Below are 18576 nucleotides of genomic sequence, written 5' to 3' on the forward strand. Positions count from 1 at the left end.
CTCAGCTGAGCAAAGAGAGGGAGAGGAAATGGAGACGAAAACGATAGAGAATTTGAACTTGAGAAGTTGCGACTCAGTCAGCAAAGTCAAGCTAAGAGACTAGCGATTAAAAGAGATAATAGTTATATGTACAAATATGTCAAATGCCTGACAGAGTTTGATGAGGAAGATGTTGAAGCCTTCTTTATTCCATTTGAAAAATTGTCTCAGCAGGTCGAGTGGTCTGAGGATTTATGGATAACGTCAGTTCAGACGAAACTAGAAGGTATAGCGAGTGATGTTTCTGTCGTACTGTCAGATGAGGTGTCAAGAAATCATGAAGTGCTTAAGTAGGCTATTTTAAATCATAGGGTCATAGAGTTATAGAGATTTACAGCATGGAAACAGACCCTTCGGTCCAAGCCGTCCATGCCAAACAGATATCGCAACCCAATCTAGTCCCACCTGCCAGCACCCGTCCCATATCCCTCCAAACCTTTCCAATTCATATACCCGTCCAAATGCCTTTTAAATGTTGCAGTTGTACCAGCCTTCACCTTTCTCTGGCAGCTCATGTCATACACATACCACCTCTGTGTGAAACAGGTGCTCCTTAGGTCTCTTTTATATCTTTCTCCCCTCACCCTAAACCTATGCGCTCTATTTCCGAACTCCCCGACCCCAGGGAAAAAGACTTTGTCTACTTATCCTATCCACATCCCTCATAATTTTGCAAACCTCTATAAGGTAACCCCTCAGCCTCCTACACTACAGGGAAATCAGGCCCAGACTGTTCAGCCTCTCCCTATTCCTCAAATCCTCAAACCCTGGCAACGTCCTTATAAATCTTTCCTGAACCTTTTCAAGTTTTACAATATCTTCCCGATAGGAAGTAGACCAGAATTGCACACAATTTCCAACAGGGGCCTAACCAATGTCCTGCACAGATGCAACATGACCTCCCAACTCCTGTACTCAATACTCTGACCAATAAAGGAAAGCATACCATACGCCTCCTTCTCTATCCTATCTACATGCTACTCCACTTTCAAGGAGCTATGAACCTGCACTCCAATGACTCTGTGCTCAGCAACACTCCATAGGACATTACCATTAAGTGAATAAGTCCTGCTAAGGTTTGCTTCAAAAATGCAGCACCTCTCATTTATCTGAATTAAACTCCATCTGCCACTTCTCAGCCCATTGGCCCATCAGATCAAGATCTTGTTGTAATCTGAGGTAACCTCCTTCGCTGTCCAATACACCTCCAATTTTGTTGTCAACTGCAAACTTATAAACTATACCTCAAATGCTCACATCCAAATCATCTATATAAATGACAAAAAGTTGAGGACCCAGAACCGATCCTTGTGGCACTCCACTGGTCACAGGCTTCCACTCTGATAAACAACCCTCCACCACCGCCCTCTGCCTTCTACCTTTGAGCCAGTTCTGTATCCAAATGGCTAGTTCTCCCTGTATTCCTTGAGATCTAAACTTGCAAACAAGTGTCCCATTGGGAATCTTGATGAAAACCATACTGAAGAGCAGATGGATCACATCTACCGCTCTGTCCTCATCAATTCTCTTTGTCACTTTTTGAAAAAATTCAATCAATATTGTGAGCCGTGATTTCCCACGCGCAAAGCCATGTTGACTATCCCTAAGCAGTCCTTGCCATTCCAAATACATTTGCATCCTGTCCCTCTGGATCGCCTCCAGCAGATTGTCCACCACCGACGTCACGCTCACTGGTCTATAGTTCACTGACTTGTCCTTGGCACGCTTCTTAAACAGTGGCACGACGTAAGCCAACTTCCAGTCTTCTGGCTTCTCACCTGTGACTATCAATTATAGAAATATCTTAGCAAGAGGTGCAGCAATCACCTTTCTAGCTTCCCATAGAGTTCTGGGGTACAGCTGATCATGTCCTGGCGATTAATCCAGGTTTAGGCGTTTCAAGACATCCAGCACTTCCTCATATGTAATATGGACATTTTTCAAGGTGTCAACAGCTATTTTCCCACATTCTATGAGGTTCTTATGAATTGTTACCGGAAGCATTTAAACATTGGGTCAGGAGCACAAAGAACGAACCAGGTCAGATATACATTGAATTCGATTGAATTAAACATTGCCATTTTGAATGATGGGGTTTATTTAGATTAGATTACTTGCTCTGAAAATAGATAGGACATTTTTTGATCTTAAGACAGATTATTCTCCTGGAAGAGTTCAAAGAACTCACTTCAAGAGTTGTTAAGAATTTTAGTTAGGGACAGGAAGAACAGGAGGTGAGAAGGGCAGCAGAATTAGAAGATGAATACATGTTGGTGCATAAAACAAGCTTCCAGGCAGAATTTCATCCCGTGAGGAATAGACATTGGGAGAAGGGGAGTTCCTACACTCCAAAACCAAAAGTATACAGCACTCGTAAGAATCTGCCACAGGATACAAATGAAGCTCATGAGGGTGGAAAGGAGGTGAAAGGTATTTCCGCTGTGATAAAGTGGCTCCCATAATGTCACAAAGCTGACGGTTAAAGAAAAGAGCTGTGGGAAAAGTTGTGGTAAACAATTTAAGCCAGTGACATTATCGAAGATAATAGACTAGGTCCCCAAAAAGAGCCGAGGAGCTGCACAAGAGTGCACAATCTTGGCAGGAGATGAATATGGAGTTAGTACTTTATATTTACAAAGAATTTGCCTATGTGTGCGATGTTTACTCAGAAAGAACGAGGAGGAACGACATGAAGTTATAACTTTGAGAGATACGGGATTTAAACAGACGCTGTTGGTAAGGAACGAGCGAATATGTACTCTTCATGATCTGTTATCCGAGAATGTGGTATTCTATGGGATAGATGGACATAAATTTAGCGTTCTGCTATGTAAGCTAAGATTGCAGTGCCAACTCAAGACTGGTAAATTTACAGTGGGAGTGAATGGCAGTGTCAATTCCAGGATTTAGTATTTTCTTCGGCATGATTTGGCAGGATCTTAGTTGGGAGTGAGATCCCTTTTTGTAGTCAAACCCAAGTAAGAGCAAGAAACTGAGGAGTTAAAACAGAAATATGCTGGTGTTCTCCCACACTGTGTGGTAACCATATTCCACTACCATAAGTCATAGCACGAAGCGAAAAGTAAAGAGAAAGATGGAGTTGAGGTTCAGTTCGTTGATTCCTTGTTTGATTTACTCGAGCAGGAAAGACCTGAACAGACAGAGCGTCAGACAGAGGTGTTTAATCCTGAAAGAATAAGAGACTGGTAACAGCAAGAAAAGATGATAAAAATATATGTGTGGATGCATACTTCGAAAAAGGGGCAGAAATTATTCTGGAGGGTTATTAGCTGAAGGATATAAACCTAAGGCAGAAATGGAGACCATGGTAGGTTAGTGGACAGGAGAAATGGGCCGAAGTGCACCAGATTGTGCTGCCACTAGCATTTAGAAAGGTGGTATTTCAGGTTGAACATGAACTATATATAGGAGAACACCTAGCCGTACAAAAGACCCAGGTACAAAAAGATGTGCATTGGGCTGGAATGTTGAAGGATGTGGTTAATTATTACTGTCTGTGTTATACATGCCAAATAGTAGGTAAGCCACAGGCGGTAATAGAAAGCATACATTTTTGCCAATTCCCGCATTTGATGAACCTTTCACGTAGGTTTTAATTGATTGTGTCGGTCCTCTCCTAGGAACGAAAAATAGGAACCAGTGCTTGTTAACCACAATGGTTGTGTCTATCAAATTTCCAGGGGAAATTCCATTACGGAGTATCAAGGTTGTCAGGGAGTTAGTAGATTTCTAGACGCGTTATGGACGTCCCAGTGACATTCAGTCGGACCACGGGTCAAATTTCACTGCTAGGCTGTTTAGGGAGGTTATGGATAGCCTCCGTGTACAGAATTCTAATTCCAGGGAGCTTTAGAACATAGAACATGGAACAATACAGCGCAGAACAGCTTTAGAAAGATGTAATCAGAACATGAAGACCATGTTGAGACCATACTGTCAGGATCACGAGATTGATTTGAATAAAGGTATCCCATTCGTAGCGTTTGCATTAGAGATGCCCTAAACGAATCTACTCAGTTTACTCCCTTTCAGTTAATATTCGGTCATGAAGTGAGAGACCCATTGACATTAACTAAAGAGGACTAAATACGGGGCTTTCAGAAGTAGATTATGAATCGGAGGTGTGAGAGAGACTAAACCGAGTACGTGAGATAGGTAAAAGCACCAAAAGAGTGCACAGTGTAGAATGAAGCAGGTTGCAGATAAAAGCTCTGAGACTCGAAAGATTTGCCGGGGGAATGATGTTTAGTACTGTAACCAATGATAGGAGATCCATTCAAAGCCAGTTTGAATGGTCCCTATCAAATTGAGAAAAAGTTGAACCAGGTGAACGCACTTGAAAAGATGCCAGATATAAAAGAAATATATCGTGTATGTCACGTGAACAAGTTGAAACCGTATTATACTGGAGAGAAAGAACTGGAGAAACAGGTATTAGTTACTGCCACGCAGAGTGAGGAATCAAGTCCAGGTAATGTGGATTTTGATGTGCCTCAAAATCGATTAAAAAAATAAAGAAGTCATTGAGGAGTAGATTAGAGGAGTGGATTAGATCTGTCTCATGATTAGAGTACGTCGTTGAAAGATTTATTACATTAGTAAAAGGACATATGCAAGAATGAAATGAGGAGAACTAATGCTAATGGAATTGAAGTGCACATAGGGAATATGCTCAAGTGAAACAACACCTTTACAGGCGTAATCTTTTCAAAGCCAGACAGGCCCAGATGGAGCTGGAGGCCGTGCTCGACGAGGACATTACCAAACCAAGCCAGAGAGAGTGAATTTCGCCGATCATCTTAGTTCCCAATTTGGATGGGGTTCAACGATTCTACGTGGATTATAAGAATGTCAACGCCGTTAAAACAAATCACACTCATCCAAATCCTGGATTGGAAGACGGTATCGAGAAAGGCAGTTGCATCACCAAGTTGTTCTAATTGCATGGTTACTGGCAGATAATTTTATCAGAGAAGATGAAAGAAATGTCTGCGTTTGTAAACCCAAATGGACTATATCAGTTTAAAGTCATACCCTTTGGAAAGAAGGACGCACAGGCCACATTCCAAAGAGCCATGAACAGAGTTGTGGCTGGATTAACAAACTATACAGTTTATTTGAACAATGCAGTGATCTTTAGAAAGTTCTGGAAGTTTTATAAGTTACACTTGGCAGAACTCTTTAAACGATTCCGAGAAGCCAAACGTCTGATAAACTTAAATAAAATGGAATTCGCGAAAGCGGAGGTGAAGTTCTTGGGCCATAACATCGGTCATAGCAGGTTGATCCCACGGAACGCAACGATGGAAGCCATTTAAGGAATTCCCATAAATAACCTTGATGAAGCAGGTACTTCTGTTCTTAAGACTCAGTGGAATCCATCGAAAGTTTGTTCCAAACGTCAGCTGTTCTTGGTATCGTCAAACAAATTAGAGAAGAAGAACATAAAATTTCGGTGGACAGGACAATGCTAGGAGGCATTCGACAATTTGATAGTCATATTAATTTTCAAACAGATTTTAGCCACACCCAACGATTCCAAATTTTTAAAGTCGCCATCAATGCTAGTCACATAGGAATTGGAGCTGTATTCCTGCAGGAAGATGAGGATGGAATTGAAATGCCAGTTGATTACTTTTCGAAGAAGATAAACATCCACCTGAGGAAATGCTCCACAATCGAAAAAGAACTATTTAGTTTGTTACTGGTCTAACAATATTTTAATGTGTATGTCACGAACAATGAGTCAACGCCGTTTGTGTACACAGGATCACAATCCTCTTACATTCTTAGAATGACTTAAACACAAGAATACGAGACTATATCATTGGAATCTTATGTTACAGACTCCAAAGTTAAAACATCATATATGTTGTGTTTCATAAAAATATAATTGCAAATGCGTTATAGTGGATTTAACTGATACACTTTAGATTATGTTTGCATTTATTTAATGCTATATATAATGCAGGTATGTGAGAAGAAGTTAAGGTGAACTTATATGAAAGTCACCTGCATGTTAGGGTAAAGTGATTAATTTGAATAAAATTGAAGCCATCCATTCATTATAAGGATTCATTATTCTTTTTTCTTAAGAACGAGGTATTATGAAGGTGCAGGAGTGTACTGTACCCTTAAGAGAGTGAAGGACATGCAAACGCAGCGAGTGCTGGAGACATTACAACGTAAGATTTGCTTGAGAACAGATAGCACTGGATGAGTTGCTATGATAGAAAAACAAATTCAAATTCGACCAATCAGTTTAAATTATTCTCCAAAAATACCAAATTACAAACAAGTTTGAATTGAGTATATTGTAAATCTTAATTGCCACTGATAAAATCCGATGCTTTGGCGATATAATACCAGGGAATATTGAACAGTTGGGAGGAGACCTGCCAAGGTATCAGCATGTGAAAAGAATGCTCGAAAAGTAGCTCTCTTAAAGGTACCTTTATCAAGCACTAGCCTGTAAAGAATAAACCCCAAGAATAAAATAAAGAAGACTGGAATACAGAGAAGAACCGAGCGCTTCTTGGATTTGTGATAAGAAATTTTGTTTTGTAAATCTGAAATGGCAGTTTTATCGGACTCGTATTATAGAAGGGAAAGGAAATTATAGGTTAGAGGAAGGAGATGAAAGCAGTTGTTATTTAATTATTCTTTGTTATACTTTAAGAAATAAAATTGTTAATTTTTAACTTAACGAGTTCTTGGCACGTCGAACTTTCACAGATTACTGCACGAGATAAATGTTTTCTGTGTTGCTGGTTTAACTAGGCGAGCAGGATTTACTCCATATCATAACAGTAAGACAGCATTTGGTGTACTGCGTACAATTCTTGTCGCCCTACCATAGGAATGATGTCATGAACTGGAACAGGTTTTAAAAATATTTGGAATGATGTGAAGGAAACTGAAGGTTTTGATATATAAGGATCGGCTGGATTGACTGGGAGTTTATTCCCTTTTGCATTGGAGGCTGAGGGATGATCTTATAGTGGTCCATAAAATCATAAGGGGCATGGATGGAATGGATAGCCAAGGTCATTTCCCCAGGGTAGAGGTTTCCATAACCAAGTGCTATCGGTCCCAAATGAGAGCGGTCACATTTAAAATAAGGATCAAAGAGCAAGCTGTTTATTACAGATGGTGGCGTGTATATGTAATGAGCTGTTATATAAAGCGGTGCAAGCAACTAAAACTTTAACGTTTTCAAAAAAATATGTACAGGTACATGAACAGGAAAGTTTTAGTAGGTTTAGTGCCAAATGGAGCCGAGTAAGACTAATTCAACTTTGGAAACCTGTGAATAGGGATGAGTTGGGCTGAAGGGTCTGTTAGCATATTGTATTACTCTAAGATTCTATGACGCTATCACTCCTCGTTCATCGCCAATTCTTTGTTGCCATCAATTCATTTCCAGGTAAAATAATACTCTCCGATGCTTGAAATCCTCTAATTATAAATAGAGTATTCCTGACATTCATGTTGTACTGTTGACCACAGCAGCAACAGCAGAAGCAGTAAATATAATCAATCCCAGTCTGTAACGTTTTGCCCGGGATAATCCCTCAGTCTACCATTACCATCAAGTCAATCTATGGTTCATTGAAGACTGTGGGTGAATACACCAGGGCCAGAACCATGTGTGACTAAAACTGATGACAACCCGCGAAAGCTACCACACTTGTCTGCTTACATTCCAAGCAGGAGCACTAACATCTGATAGAGAGGGGGAATGATGCCAAGGCCAACAGTTCAGATAGAAGCTCTGCTGTCGGGCCACATCATAAATGGTGACGAACTATTAAATAATTCACTGGGGGAGAGGGCTCCACAGATATCCCCATGCTAACTTTTGAGTGAATGATTCACCTCGCCCTTATCATGATGCCCATAGATGTTAGTCTTCAACCAATTAGATTAAATACATATGAAGGAACACCTGAACACAGTTGATACGATAACTACAAAAAGCCCTGACACCATTCCTACAATAGGACTGGAGACCTTTTCTGCATAAACAGCTGCATCCTTGGTTGAGCTGTTTCATTCCAGCTCCAACTCTGACACCTACATGGCAATGTGGAAAAATTACTCAACTATGTCAAGTTTTCTAAGAGGAGAATCATTATATTCTGAAAAATTACCATCTCTTCAGTCTCGTCTTCACAGTCAAATTGGTGCGAGTTCTTTTTGACAGATTTGTCGAGCAGCAGAGGATAGCCTGCTCATTGTGGTTTCCAATAGGTCGCCATGTGGAGATGGTGTTGTTGTGGAAATGTCACGAATCCAGACCAGGCGAATGTTCTGGCGATAGGTGCAAGTTAAAAACAAAAAAAATGAAATATTGAGATCTAAAATCTGTTGCCAGTCATAGTGGCCTTGATGCCAATGTCGACTGGAAACACGAATTTGCTTCCACAATGTACTTTCAAGAAGCAAATCTCCCGTACTTTCCTGTCTGGCCTAGAAGTGAGTTCAGACACGCAGACGTATGTTAAATCATTTCGTGGTCTCTGTAACGGCCAAGAAAGACACTCAATCGTATAAAACTTGTTCGATGTCTTAAATGATAAAATCGAACAGCACGACTGGCACCAGCGTCAGTAACAGAAAAGAGCCCGGGAAACGCAGCCCTGTCGATCCTGCAGAGATCTCCTTCCTCACAACTGAGAGATATTGACAACATTTACAGAGTTTTCCGTCAGACTGCAAAGAAAAATCCGGAAAAGTGTAGACCAGTCAGCACATTTTGTATCCCCCATTCAAGGCAGAAGTGGGTAATGCGGAAGCTGGAAATCAGAGTCTAGGTGAGAGTAGTGCTGGAAAAGTACAGCAGGTCAGGCAGTATCCGAGGAGCAGGATAATCGACGTTTCGGGCAAAAGCCCTTAATCAGGGATGAAGGCAGGTAGCCTCCGGGGTGGAGAGATAAATGGAGGTGGGTGGGGCTGCGGAGAAGGTAGCCAAGAGTAGAATAGTGGATGGAGGTGGGGATGATGGAGATAGTTCAGAGAGGATGGTGGAGCGGGTAGATGGGAAAGAAGATTGGCAGGTAGGACAGCACATGAGGATGGTGTAGAGCTGGAAGGTTGGAACTGGGGTAAAGTGGAGGGAGGAGAAATGAGGAAACTCGTGAAGTCGAGATTGCTGCCCTGAGGTTGAAGAATTCCGAGGCGGAAGATGAGGCATTCTTCCTCCAGGCGACAGGTGGTGAGGGAGTGGCGGCGGAGGAGGCCAGGACCTGCATATGCTTGGCAGAGTGGGAAGCAGAGGGAGTTAAAATGTTGGGCCACGAGGTGGTGGGTTGATTGGCGCGGGTGTCCCGGAGATGTTCCCTAAAGCGCTCTGCAAGAAGGCATCCAGTCTCCCCAATGTAGCGGAGACAGCATCGGAAGCAACTGATACAATAAATGACATTGGTGGATGTGCAGGTAAACCTTTGATGGATGTGGAAGGCTCCTTTGCGACCTTGGATGGAGGTGACGGGGGAGGTGTTGGCGCTGGTTTTGCATTTCTGGCAGTGGCAGCGGAAGGTGCCAGGAAGGGAGGGTGGTTTGTTAGGGGTGTGGAACTGACCAGGCAGCTATGAAGGGAACGGTCTTTGCGGAATTTGGAAAGGGGTGGAGAGGTAAATATATCCCTGTTGGTGGCGTCCGTTTGGACTGGCGGAAATGTCGGCAGATGTTACGGTTTATGCGAAGATTGGTAGAGTGGAAGGTGAGGACCAATGAGTTTCCATCCTTGTTAACGTTGGAGGGGTGGGGTTTGAGGGCGGGGGTGTGGGATGTGGATGATATGCGTTGGAGGGCATCTTCAAGCATGTGGGAAGGGATATTGCGTTGTTTAAAGAAGGAGGCCATCTGGTGAGTTCTATGGTTGAACTGGTCCTCCTGGGAGAAGATACGGCGGAGGCAGAAGAATTGGGAATACGAGTAGTATTTTTTTCAGGAGGTAGTGTGGAACGAGGTGTAATCCAGGTAGCTGTGGAAGTCAGTGGTTTTGTAAAAAAATGTCAATGTCAAGTCGGTCATCATTGATGGAGATAGAGATATCCATCAAGGGCATGGAGGTGTCAGAGGTGATCCAAGTGAACTTACGGTCGGGTGGAATGTGTTGGTGAAGTTGATTAAATTCTCAACTTCCTCGCGGGAGCATGAGGTGGTGCTTATGCAGTCATCAATGTAGCGGAGGAAGAGGTGGGGAGTAGTGCCGGTGTAACTACGAAAGACGGACTGTTCTACGTAACCGAAAAAGTGACAGGCATCGCTGGGACCCATGCGGGTGCCCATGGCTTCCCCTTTCGTCTGGAGGAAGTGGAGGGATTCGATAGAGAAATTGTTAATGGTGAGGACCAGTTCAGCCAAACGAATGAGAGTGTCAGTGGAAGGATACTACTGGGGACGTCGGGAGAGGAAAAAACGGAGGACTTGGAGGCGGATGGAGGTGTAGAGGGATTGGATGCCCATGGTGAAGATGAGGCGTTGGGGGCCGGGAAACAGAAGTTTTGGAGGAGGTGGAGGGTGTAGATGGTGTCTCGAACGTATGTGGGGAATTCCTGGACGAGGGGCATAGGACAGTAACAACGTAGTTCGAGATGAGTTCTGTGGGCAGGAGCAGGCTGATACTGATGCAATGGGTTGGCCAGGATGGTCAGGTTTGTGGTAGAATCGGGCGGTGCTGGGTTCCCGAACTGTGAGCTGTGGGTGGGAGATCTCCTGAGCTTATAAGGTTGTGTGTGGTCTAGGAGATTATGGTTTGGTGATAGGGTGGGGTCATGTTCGAGGGCGCGGTAGGAGGACGTGTCTTCGAGTTGGTGTCTGGCTTCAGTGATATCGAGGTCAGTGCGCCAAACTACTACTGCACACCCGTTATCGGCTGGTTTGATGGTGAGGTTGGGATTGGAACAGTGGGAGTGGAGACAGCGCGTTGTGAGGGTGAGAGTTTGGAGGGGGGAGGGAAGTAGACAGGTTGAGACGGTTAATGTCTCGGTGGCAGTTGGAAATGAAGAGATTGAGGGCGGGTAATAGGCCAGCACGGGGTGTCCAGGTGGATGGAGTGTATTGGAGCCGTGTGAAGGGGTCCTCGGAAGATGTGCGGGAATTCTCATTGAAAAGGTAAACTCAGAGGTGGAGGCAGCAGAAGAACTGTTCGACGTCACGATGCGTATTGAATTCATTGATGTGTGGATGGAAGGGGATAAAGGTAAAGACTTCGCTGAGGACTGATCGTTTGTCCTCAGTGAGGGGGAGGTCTGGGGTGCTGGTGAAAACTCGCCAAGGCTGGGAGCTACGACCTGATGAAGGTGTGGAACTGGGAGTGGGGGCGGAGAATGTAACTGGAGTGGGCGTGGTGGGGGAATGGGGTGGAATCATGACAGGAGTGATATTCTCCTAAGGGCCATGGGAGGCGGGGATGTTGTCAGTGGGATGTGTGCGGCGCGTGTCGTCAGTATGCAGGTGAATGACATTGGTGGGGGCGGAAGTGGTGGCGATCACGGGATCTGAGGAGCGGAAGTGATGTCATTGATTACCGTGCAGGTGGTAGCTGTACCAGCCTCATGGCTAATGGCGGCCGAGTTGTTCCTGGGGAATCTTCAGGAATGGTTGAGGTGTGCTGGTTATGGCGGTGGTTATATGGAAGTTTGTTGTGCTTACTGTTTACAATGTTTGAGATCGCGTTTAAATACTGTTTGTTGAAAGTACGAATTCTTTTTAGCGCATAGTACAAAAGGGGTCTTTTGCAGTTATAAGAGAATGTGGCCCTCAGTTGAGACAGAGCTGATTGTAGAGAGGTTAGGTGCCAGCGTATAGCTCCGATTGTGGAGTGGAGGATCTTGAAGGAGAACCGTTGCGGGGATTTTGAATGTGTAGTCTCTACTGGTTGTCCTGTTCGGATCCTCCTACCCTCCAACATTCTAGTTCATCGCCAAAAATCGTCGCAATGCACATTACTCACACAACGTAGCTTAACGTTGACAAATATGGAGTTGGAAAAGCACGGCAGTACACGGAGTATCCGAGGAGTAGGAGAGTCGGCATTTCGAGCATAAGCCCTTCATTAGGAACTGTCAGGATGCAAGAAAGCCCCTCCATGCCTGAGGAAAGGTTTATGCCCTAAACCTCGATTCTCCTGCATCTTGGATTATCACTGACATGCTGTGGTTTTCAAGTGCCACACTTTTCGACTCTGACCTCCAGCATGCGCAGTCTTCAACTTGTCATATATTCCTTAATGTGATTAACACTGGGGTAGTATAAAACGGAAACTGCAGTACTGCATTTGGTCCACCGAGTTTTCTACACAACTCAATATAATTATGACTGATCCTTTACCTCTACACCATGCTCCTGCTCTCTCCCCATCCCTTTCGTGTCTGGAAATCCTTATGTATATTTCGTTCTTGCCTTCCACAGCCATTTGTGGGAGAGAAGCCTCGAGATTCACCACTGCTCCACTGAAGTTTCTTAGCTATCTCGCATTATAGACTGCTTTGTGAGAAATACGTTACACTTTGTTGTGTTCAAAAGAAACCAGAACTCATCATCATCAAAATTGGGCAATGTGACATTATTAGCACAATTGGCAGCGATGGGATTTAAACCCACACCTACTTTCAGTAATTCGCCGATATTTAGCATCTTAGACAACTTAGCCACGCTACCACACTGAACTGAAAGCATGAGTAGAAATTTATTCAGCCTCCTGAGGGCACTACTTCATTACTGGCTGCATAGGGGTGTGATAATAACAAGGTAACTTCACTTGAACAAAGCACAGCAATTTCTGATGGGGGAACAAACCTCGGCAACATGAGTGGGAGCGCTGTTTCCTGTAAACACAAAAACCAATTTCAACCACGACATTTGAGAGAAGTTTTAAACACGCAATAGTTCATGCGAGATGTAGGCAATGCAAGGATTTGAATCGTCGATCTATCCTATTTACTAAGTAGGCACTTTCCCCAACAAGCCACAGCGTTAGGGTAACTTATGCGGGAGGGATGAACAGGGTGATCCAATACCTAGTAGAGTTTACAAGATTGACAAATGATCTTGTTTCAAGGTTCGGCAACAGAGGGCAATTATATAGCAAATTCAGGAATCCATTCCACTTCTCGAACCTGCAACACAGGATCAACAGAAGTAGATTCTTCCAACCTGTGACAACAGATGAGGCGGAGCCTGTTTAGTTCCTGATCCCAAAATACAGTTTCAGGAAGAGGCCAGTCAGCGCCTGCACACGACAACACATGACCACTAATCGGCCATGCAACACCTATGTCCTGTTTTGAATAGAAGAATGAGACCATTCAGCCTTCTAAATACTACAACACAAGAACTGGAGAAGGCCACGAATTGACTGCAAATTTTCACACTAGGATAAGCCCATTCAACCCATTGAGTCTGTTACACTAGAACAGAAGAAGGCTATGAAATCGTTTGAGATTATTTGCATTTATGTGATCAGGTGGAGCTATTTCAGCTGCGTTTCTGTTCTATCGCAACAGGAGAGGACTAATCACTCCCTCGACCCCATTTCAGGGATGAGGAGGAAAACTGCTCTGTAACTCCAGCCTATTTTGGAGGAATATGAGAAGACACTTCAACCTGTCGAAATGTTGCCCCGCAGCAGTAAGATACAATCAATCCCCAAATGTCTCTGCAGAAACAAAAGGAAAACGTTCAGACGTTGACGGCTTGGTCAGGAATAGGTGCAGATATTCAGCCCAACGAGACTATATTGTACGAACACCAGAAGAACACTCAGCTCATCGAGTGTGTAAACCAGGAAGGGAACGAGTCTATTGAGTCTCAAGCCTTTTACGTAACAATCGGAGCAGATCACTTACAGCCTTGTGCCTGTTACACAGGAATTGAAAGGGAACGGAGAAATTATAGAAACGGAAGAATTTAGAAGTACCAACTTTACTACGGAATCAAAAGTAGTGAATAAAGTATTGGGATTGAATGCAAATTGTTAGAATCTGTTAGTCGGGAATTAATATCAGGACATTGTCAAAGTCAAGCCAATATTCACCACAGTTACGATGATTTTATGAAGGATAAATCGTGTTTGAATGATTTCCCTGCCGTTTTTTTTATATATGACAAGCAAGAGCGATAACGGGGATCCTATTATACGTCGACTTCCAGAAGGCTTGATATAACGAGCCTCACAGAACTTTAGAATGCAAGATAAGTGCACATGGGATTGAAAATGTTTACCTACTCGGAGAGAAGATTGGCTAACTAATAAAAGCCGTGGTATGGAGGTACAGATATTGGACTGAGTTGGCCAAGGTCAAAAATCACACGACACGTGGTTATAGCCCAATGAGTTTATCTGAAAACACGAACTTTCAGAGCGCTGCTCCTTCAATACATATTAAAGAGAGAGGGAGTCCTGAAACAAAGAATTTTAAAAAAGGAAAATATCAATGAGTCGTACAACTCATGTGCAAGAATTGAACGTATCTAAGATGGTTCTTAAATCTATAATCAGTTGAAATTGAGGTGCAGGTTTTGTTTGATTAATATGCAAATCCCAGAACTTATTTCAAGCCACTGCCCAGAGATAACATAAGTTGCTATCTATGTAAAGAATCATTCAATGAATTTTAGACGTAAAGTCTTGTTGGAGACTGTGTGTGTCGTAAGCTGATTTCAGACAGTGTTTATTTCCAAAGTAGGCGTTTATAAAATGCCATGTCAACTGGCCATTTTTTGCCTTGTGAACAAAATGGAATGTATAAGTAAATCAAATCTGCAAATGTAATTTCACACCACACATTTATATGTGTGCTCGGGTATGTGATTGAGAGTGTAAATGTGTGTAAGTGGGAGAGTGAGAGTGTGTGTCTACTTTCAGGCACAGACAGATTCAGCAGATCCCTTTTTCCACATACACTCACAATGTGGTTTCTCAGTTTCCCCTCTCTGCTTCCTCTGCACCATTTGTTGTTCATGTTGCAGTTCTCAGATGCTGTATTACATTCTCCATACTCTATCCAGAGTTGGTTCAGCAAATCCTCATGTCTCCCTGGATATCTGAGTAGCTCACACCATAACCGCCAGGAAACCATCCCCAGCACCTTTTCAATACAAGGATTCGTTCAGAAGCCCCTCAGCTACAATTTAGACATCTGCTCCTTTAAAATAATACGCTAGGGGCTTCCTTGTGGTACTGACAGCACAATCAGCTGAGAAAGTCAACTGCAGGCGTTCAGTGGATAGGAACAAATCAAGTTTCAACGACGTGTCTCAAAATCTCTATGAACGACAGTAAACACATGCCATTTCATTGTTTCGCATTTCACATAACCAGCACTCGATACTCGGGAGATCAAAACCAAGACCAGGAGAAAAATACAGTGGTACGGAAATATTCACAGTGAAGATAGAAAGAGCTAATTAACTGAAACTTTCTCGTTGAAACAATGACGGGAATGGGACTAAGAATAAGAAGTTTCCATGAAGACGTGAGGGGAACAGCTGAAATGGCCGATTATCGCCCTTTTATGATGGTCTATGTATGCGTTAGTGTGTGTATGAATGCGAGTGGATGTGTGGATGTGTATGAGATTGTGTATGTGTGAGATTGAATGTGTGAGTGTGAAATGTAAGTGCGAGTGCGTGCGTGGGTGTTTGTGTGATGGTAGATTCATTGTTTGAGCTAGAACTCGTATACAGGAAGTTAGTTTAAGTAGTAACAACTGACACGGCATTAGGTAATCGACAGAGAGACTGATGGATGCTTCAGGGACAAATGAGATACAGGGCTTGAGAAGATTAAAATATAGGCATTCCCAGAACTCAATGACAATATGGAGTATTGCCCAAAAGAGTGGCAAATGGATGTGATTATGGTGGGAGTTCAAATACAAGTAGTTGATGAGCGAATCAAATATGCTTCTACAGGTTCGAAGCTGGGACTGTCAGCAGCAGATTTTTTCCCATCATTAAGATTGTATTTCATAACTCAAGGCTCAAATAACAAATGGACCGATACAGTGATGTATATTCTGGAGGGGTTAGTAGTTTCAATTAGAATTGACCTGGGATCAGAAGAGAGTGATCTCCATACTGCTGATATTTAAACGACAAGGGCAGTGCTGCAAGGAATCGTGGTTCACAGCTGAAACTGAGTCGATCAACACAGAGACTTAAAATGGAAACTGAGAAAAGCAAAGAGGGAGAGTGAATGAACAAATTCACTGATCAGTTTGTGGTGGCTTGTAGAATAATATCTGGATTCCGAGACTCAGCAGGAAACAGTCACTGCAGCAAAGAGGATAGAGTATATGGAAAGAGCAGTAATATAGTCACATATGATTTATAGAAATACGATCTGAACAGTGAGACTTACCAGGGGCACCAATAATAGCCAGGATCGGATAATAGAAACACTGAATAATGTAAAGTACATATCGAATCCGCCCCGATAATGACATATTCTCAAAATATGCAGCAAGAACCAAAATATAATAAGATAAACTCCTGTCGTTTGAGGGAACATTGTAGTCTATTGTTCTGAGATTCTGATCCATGGTTGGAGCATTCCACTCTAATGTTCTGAAATTCTGATTCTTTAAGGTAACATTCCAGTCTGTAGTTCTCAGACTCTGATTCATTCCCGTCTAATGTTCTGAGATTCTGATCACTCCTCCCTCTCACTCTGGACCCACTGATCCTTGTTAGTGCTGTCAGCGATGCTCCCACTCATACTATGGAATAGCACATTGAGTAGAGCTCATTTATTATTCTCGATGGGAAACCTTGGTTGGGACCATTAAAATCAAAGGAGACTGACATTAATCATAGTCACTGAACAAACAGGTTTGGTTAACACCTTCCATGCATCACTTTTCATATCACAATAAAAGGCAACATTTAATCAGTTTGGCTGGAATGAACGAACATTGCTGAGAGATAGATCATAAATCACTTCAAGTATTTTTAATGTTCCTTCCTTGTATGTGGGAGTACAGCCAGAACACTGCAGGGTTGTATATGTCCCACCCAGCTTTTAAAAGAAGTCAGGGATAAAATAACAGACCCTCTGCATAAAATGCTTATTGGGGAAATTTGTCAATGTCATAACAATGATCATTGCTCATTGACTTTATGCGTTGCTGCTCTTTTTTAAGTGCCCTGTAATTGAATTTCTTCATAATTTGAGGCATCATTCAGAGCATTTAGGCTACTGCTCAAAAGCAGAGGGAAGCACTTCTGTCCCCATCTACCGGCATAGGAGGGTCCATTCAGCTTAAAGCTAGCTGATTCCCACTTGGAGAGGTGGAATGCTGGATGTTGGTACATTGTGCAAAGGGAATCATTCAGAAGATAGAGACGTGCTTTTGCAGCTGTAGGAGGTGCATCTGAGAGGACACCGCGAGCATAGTGTTGTTTGTGTTTACGTAATTTAGAAGTGAGGGACCTCCATCAGATACAGTTTACTGGTTGCTCATAATCCTCTGGTTGATTTGTCATTTAATGTCTCTGACTGGTTACAGAGGGACTGGAGAAGGCCATTCAGCATTTAGAGTGCGTTACAGAGAGACAGGAGGAGGCCATTCAAGCTCTGGACACTGTTACAATGGGACAGGTGGAGGCCATCCAACTTCTCGAGACTGTTGCAGAGGAATAGAAGAAGGCCACTCAGCCTCTCTGTTACAGACGCATAGGAGAAGTCCGTACAGCCTATTGAATCTGGTACAGAGGGACATTCGGAAACCACTCGAACCTGTCACAGCAGTACAGATAGAGACACTTCAGCTTTTCAAATCTGTCAAATCAATCAACTTGCTTGCTCAATTACAGAGGAAAAGCACAAGTACTTCATTCAGATCTTCGAGGATGCTTTGCAGAAACAAGAGAAAGCCTTTCAGTGAACACTGGCCGTAAGGACTATGAAACGGCCATTCTGTCCATCAATACCATTCTACTGGAGCATCAGAAGAGCACACAGCTATTGCATCCAGGAGGGCGTCTACTTTCTCAAGTCTGGTACAAAGGATCAGGAGGCGGTCATTCAACTGTTTGAGACTTGAACACAGGAAAATCCTGAGGCTAGCGAGCCCCGGGATCACATTAACCAGGAACAGGAGAATGTGGCTCACTCCCCACCAGTATGGGATGCTGGAAGGGAAGGGGAATTGGCTTGTTACTAACAGAAATATATGAAAAAGTTGCATCACTGCGCCATTCAATCCTGCTGTACCATTCAATAAGATCATATCTGATCTGAATGTGACTCCTCATTCCAATTAACAGAGATTTCCCTCTCTGCAGACACTGCTCCATTTGTTGGTCATGTTGCAGACCCAGCTGCTGTACCTACTGCCACCATGATGCATCCAGAGTGGGTCACCAAAGCCTCTGGTCTTCCTGAATGTCCACAGCAGCTTAGAACATAACCTCATGGAAACTATCCATTTGCACTAACTTTCAAATACAAGATTGAAGTCAATTCCAATCAAGTTAGAAGTCTGGTTTAAATCAATAACATTC

The 18576-nt window shown here is 43.1% G+C and overlaps 1 protein-coding gene across 1 annotated transcript in view; it reads right to left on the reverse strand.

The window, feature by feature from the left end:
- The window catches only part of LOC148138231 (putative G protein-coupled receptor 139), a 33982-nt gene extending 17369 nt beyond the window's left edge, over positions 1–16613 (reverse strand). Inside the window, exon 1 of the mRNA XM_087981896.1 lies at positions 16433–16613. Coding sequence (XP_087838022.1) covers positions 16433–16613 — 181 coding nt within the window. The remainder of the gene's footprint in view (positions 1–16432) is intronic.
- Between the last annotated feature and the right edge of the window lie 1963 nt (positions 16614–18576).

This window comes from Chiloscyllium plagiosum, unplaced genomic scaffold, assembly GCF_037043375.1.
Source record: "Chiloscyllium plagiosum isolate Xiang-an unplaced genomic scaffold, Cpla_swu_hap1 HiC_scaffold_41, whole genome shotgun sequence".
NCBI lineage: Eukaryota > Metazoa > Chordata > Chondrichthyes > Orectolobiformes > Hemiscylliidae > Chiloscyllium > Chiloscyllium plagiosum.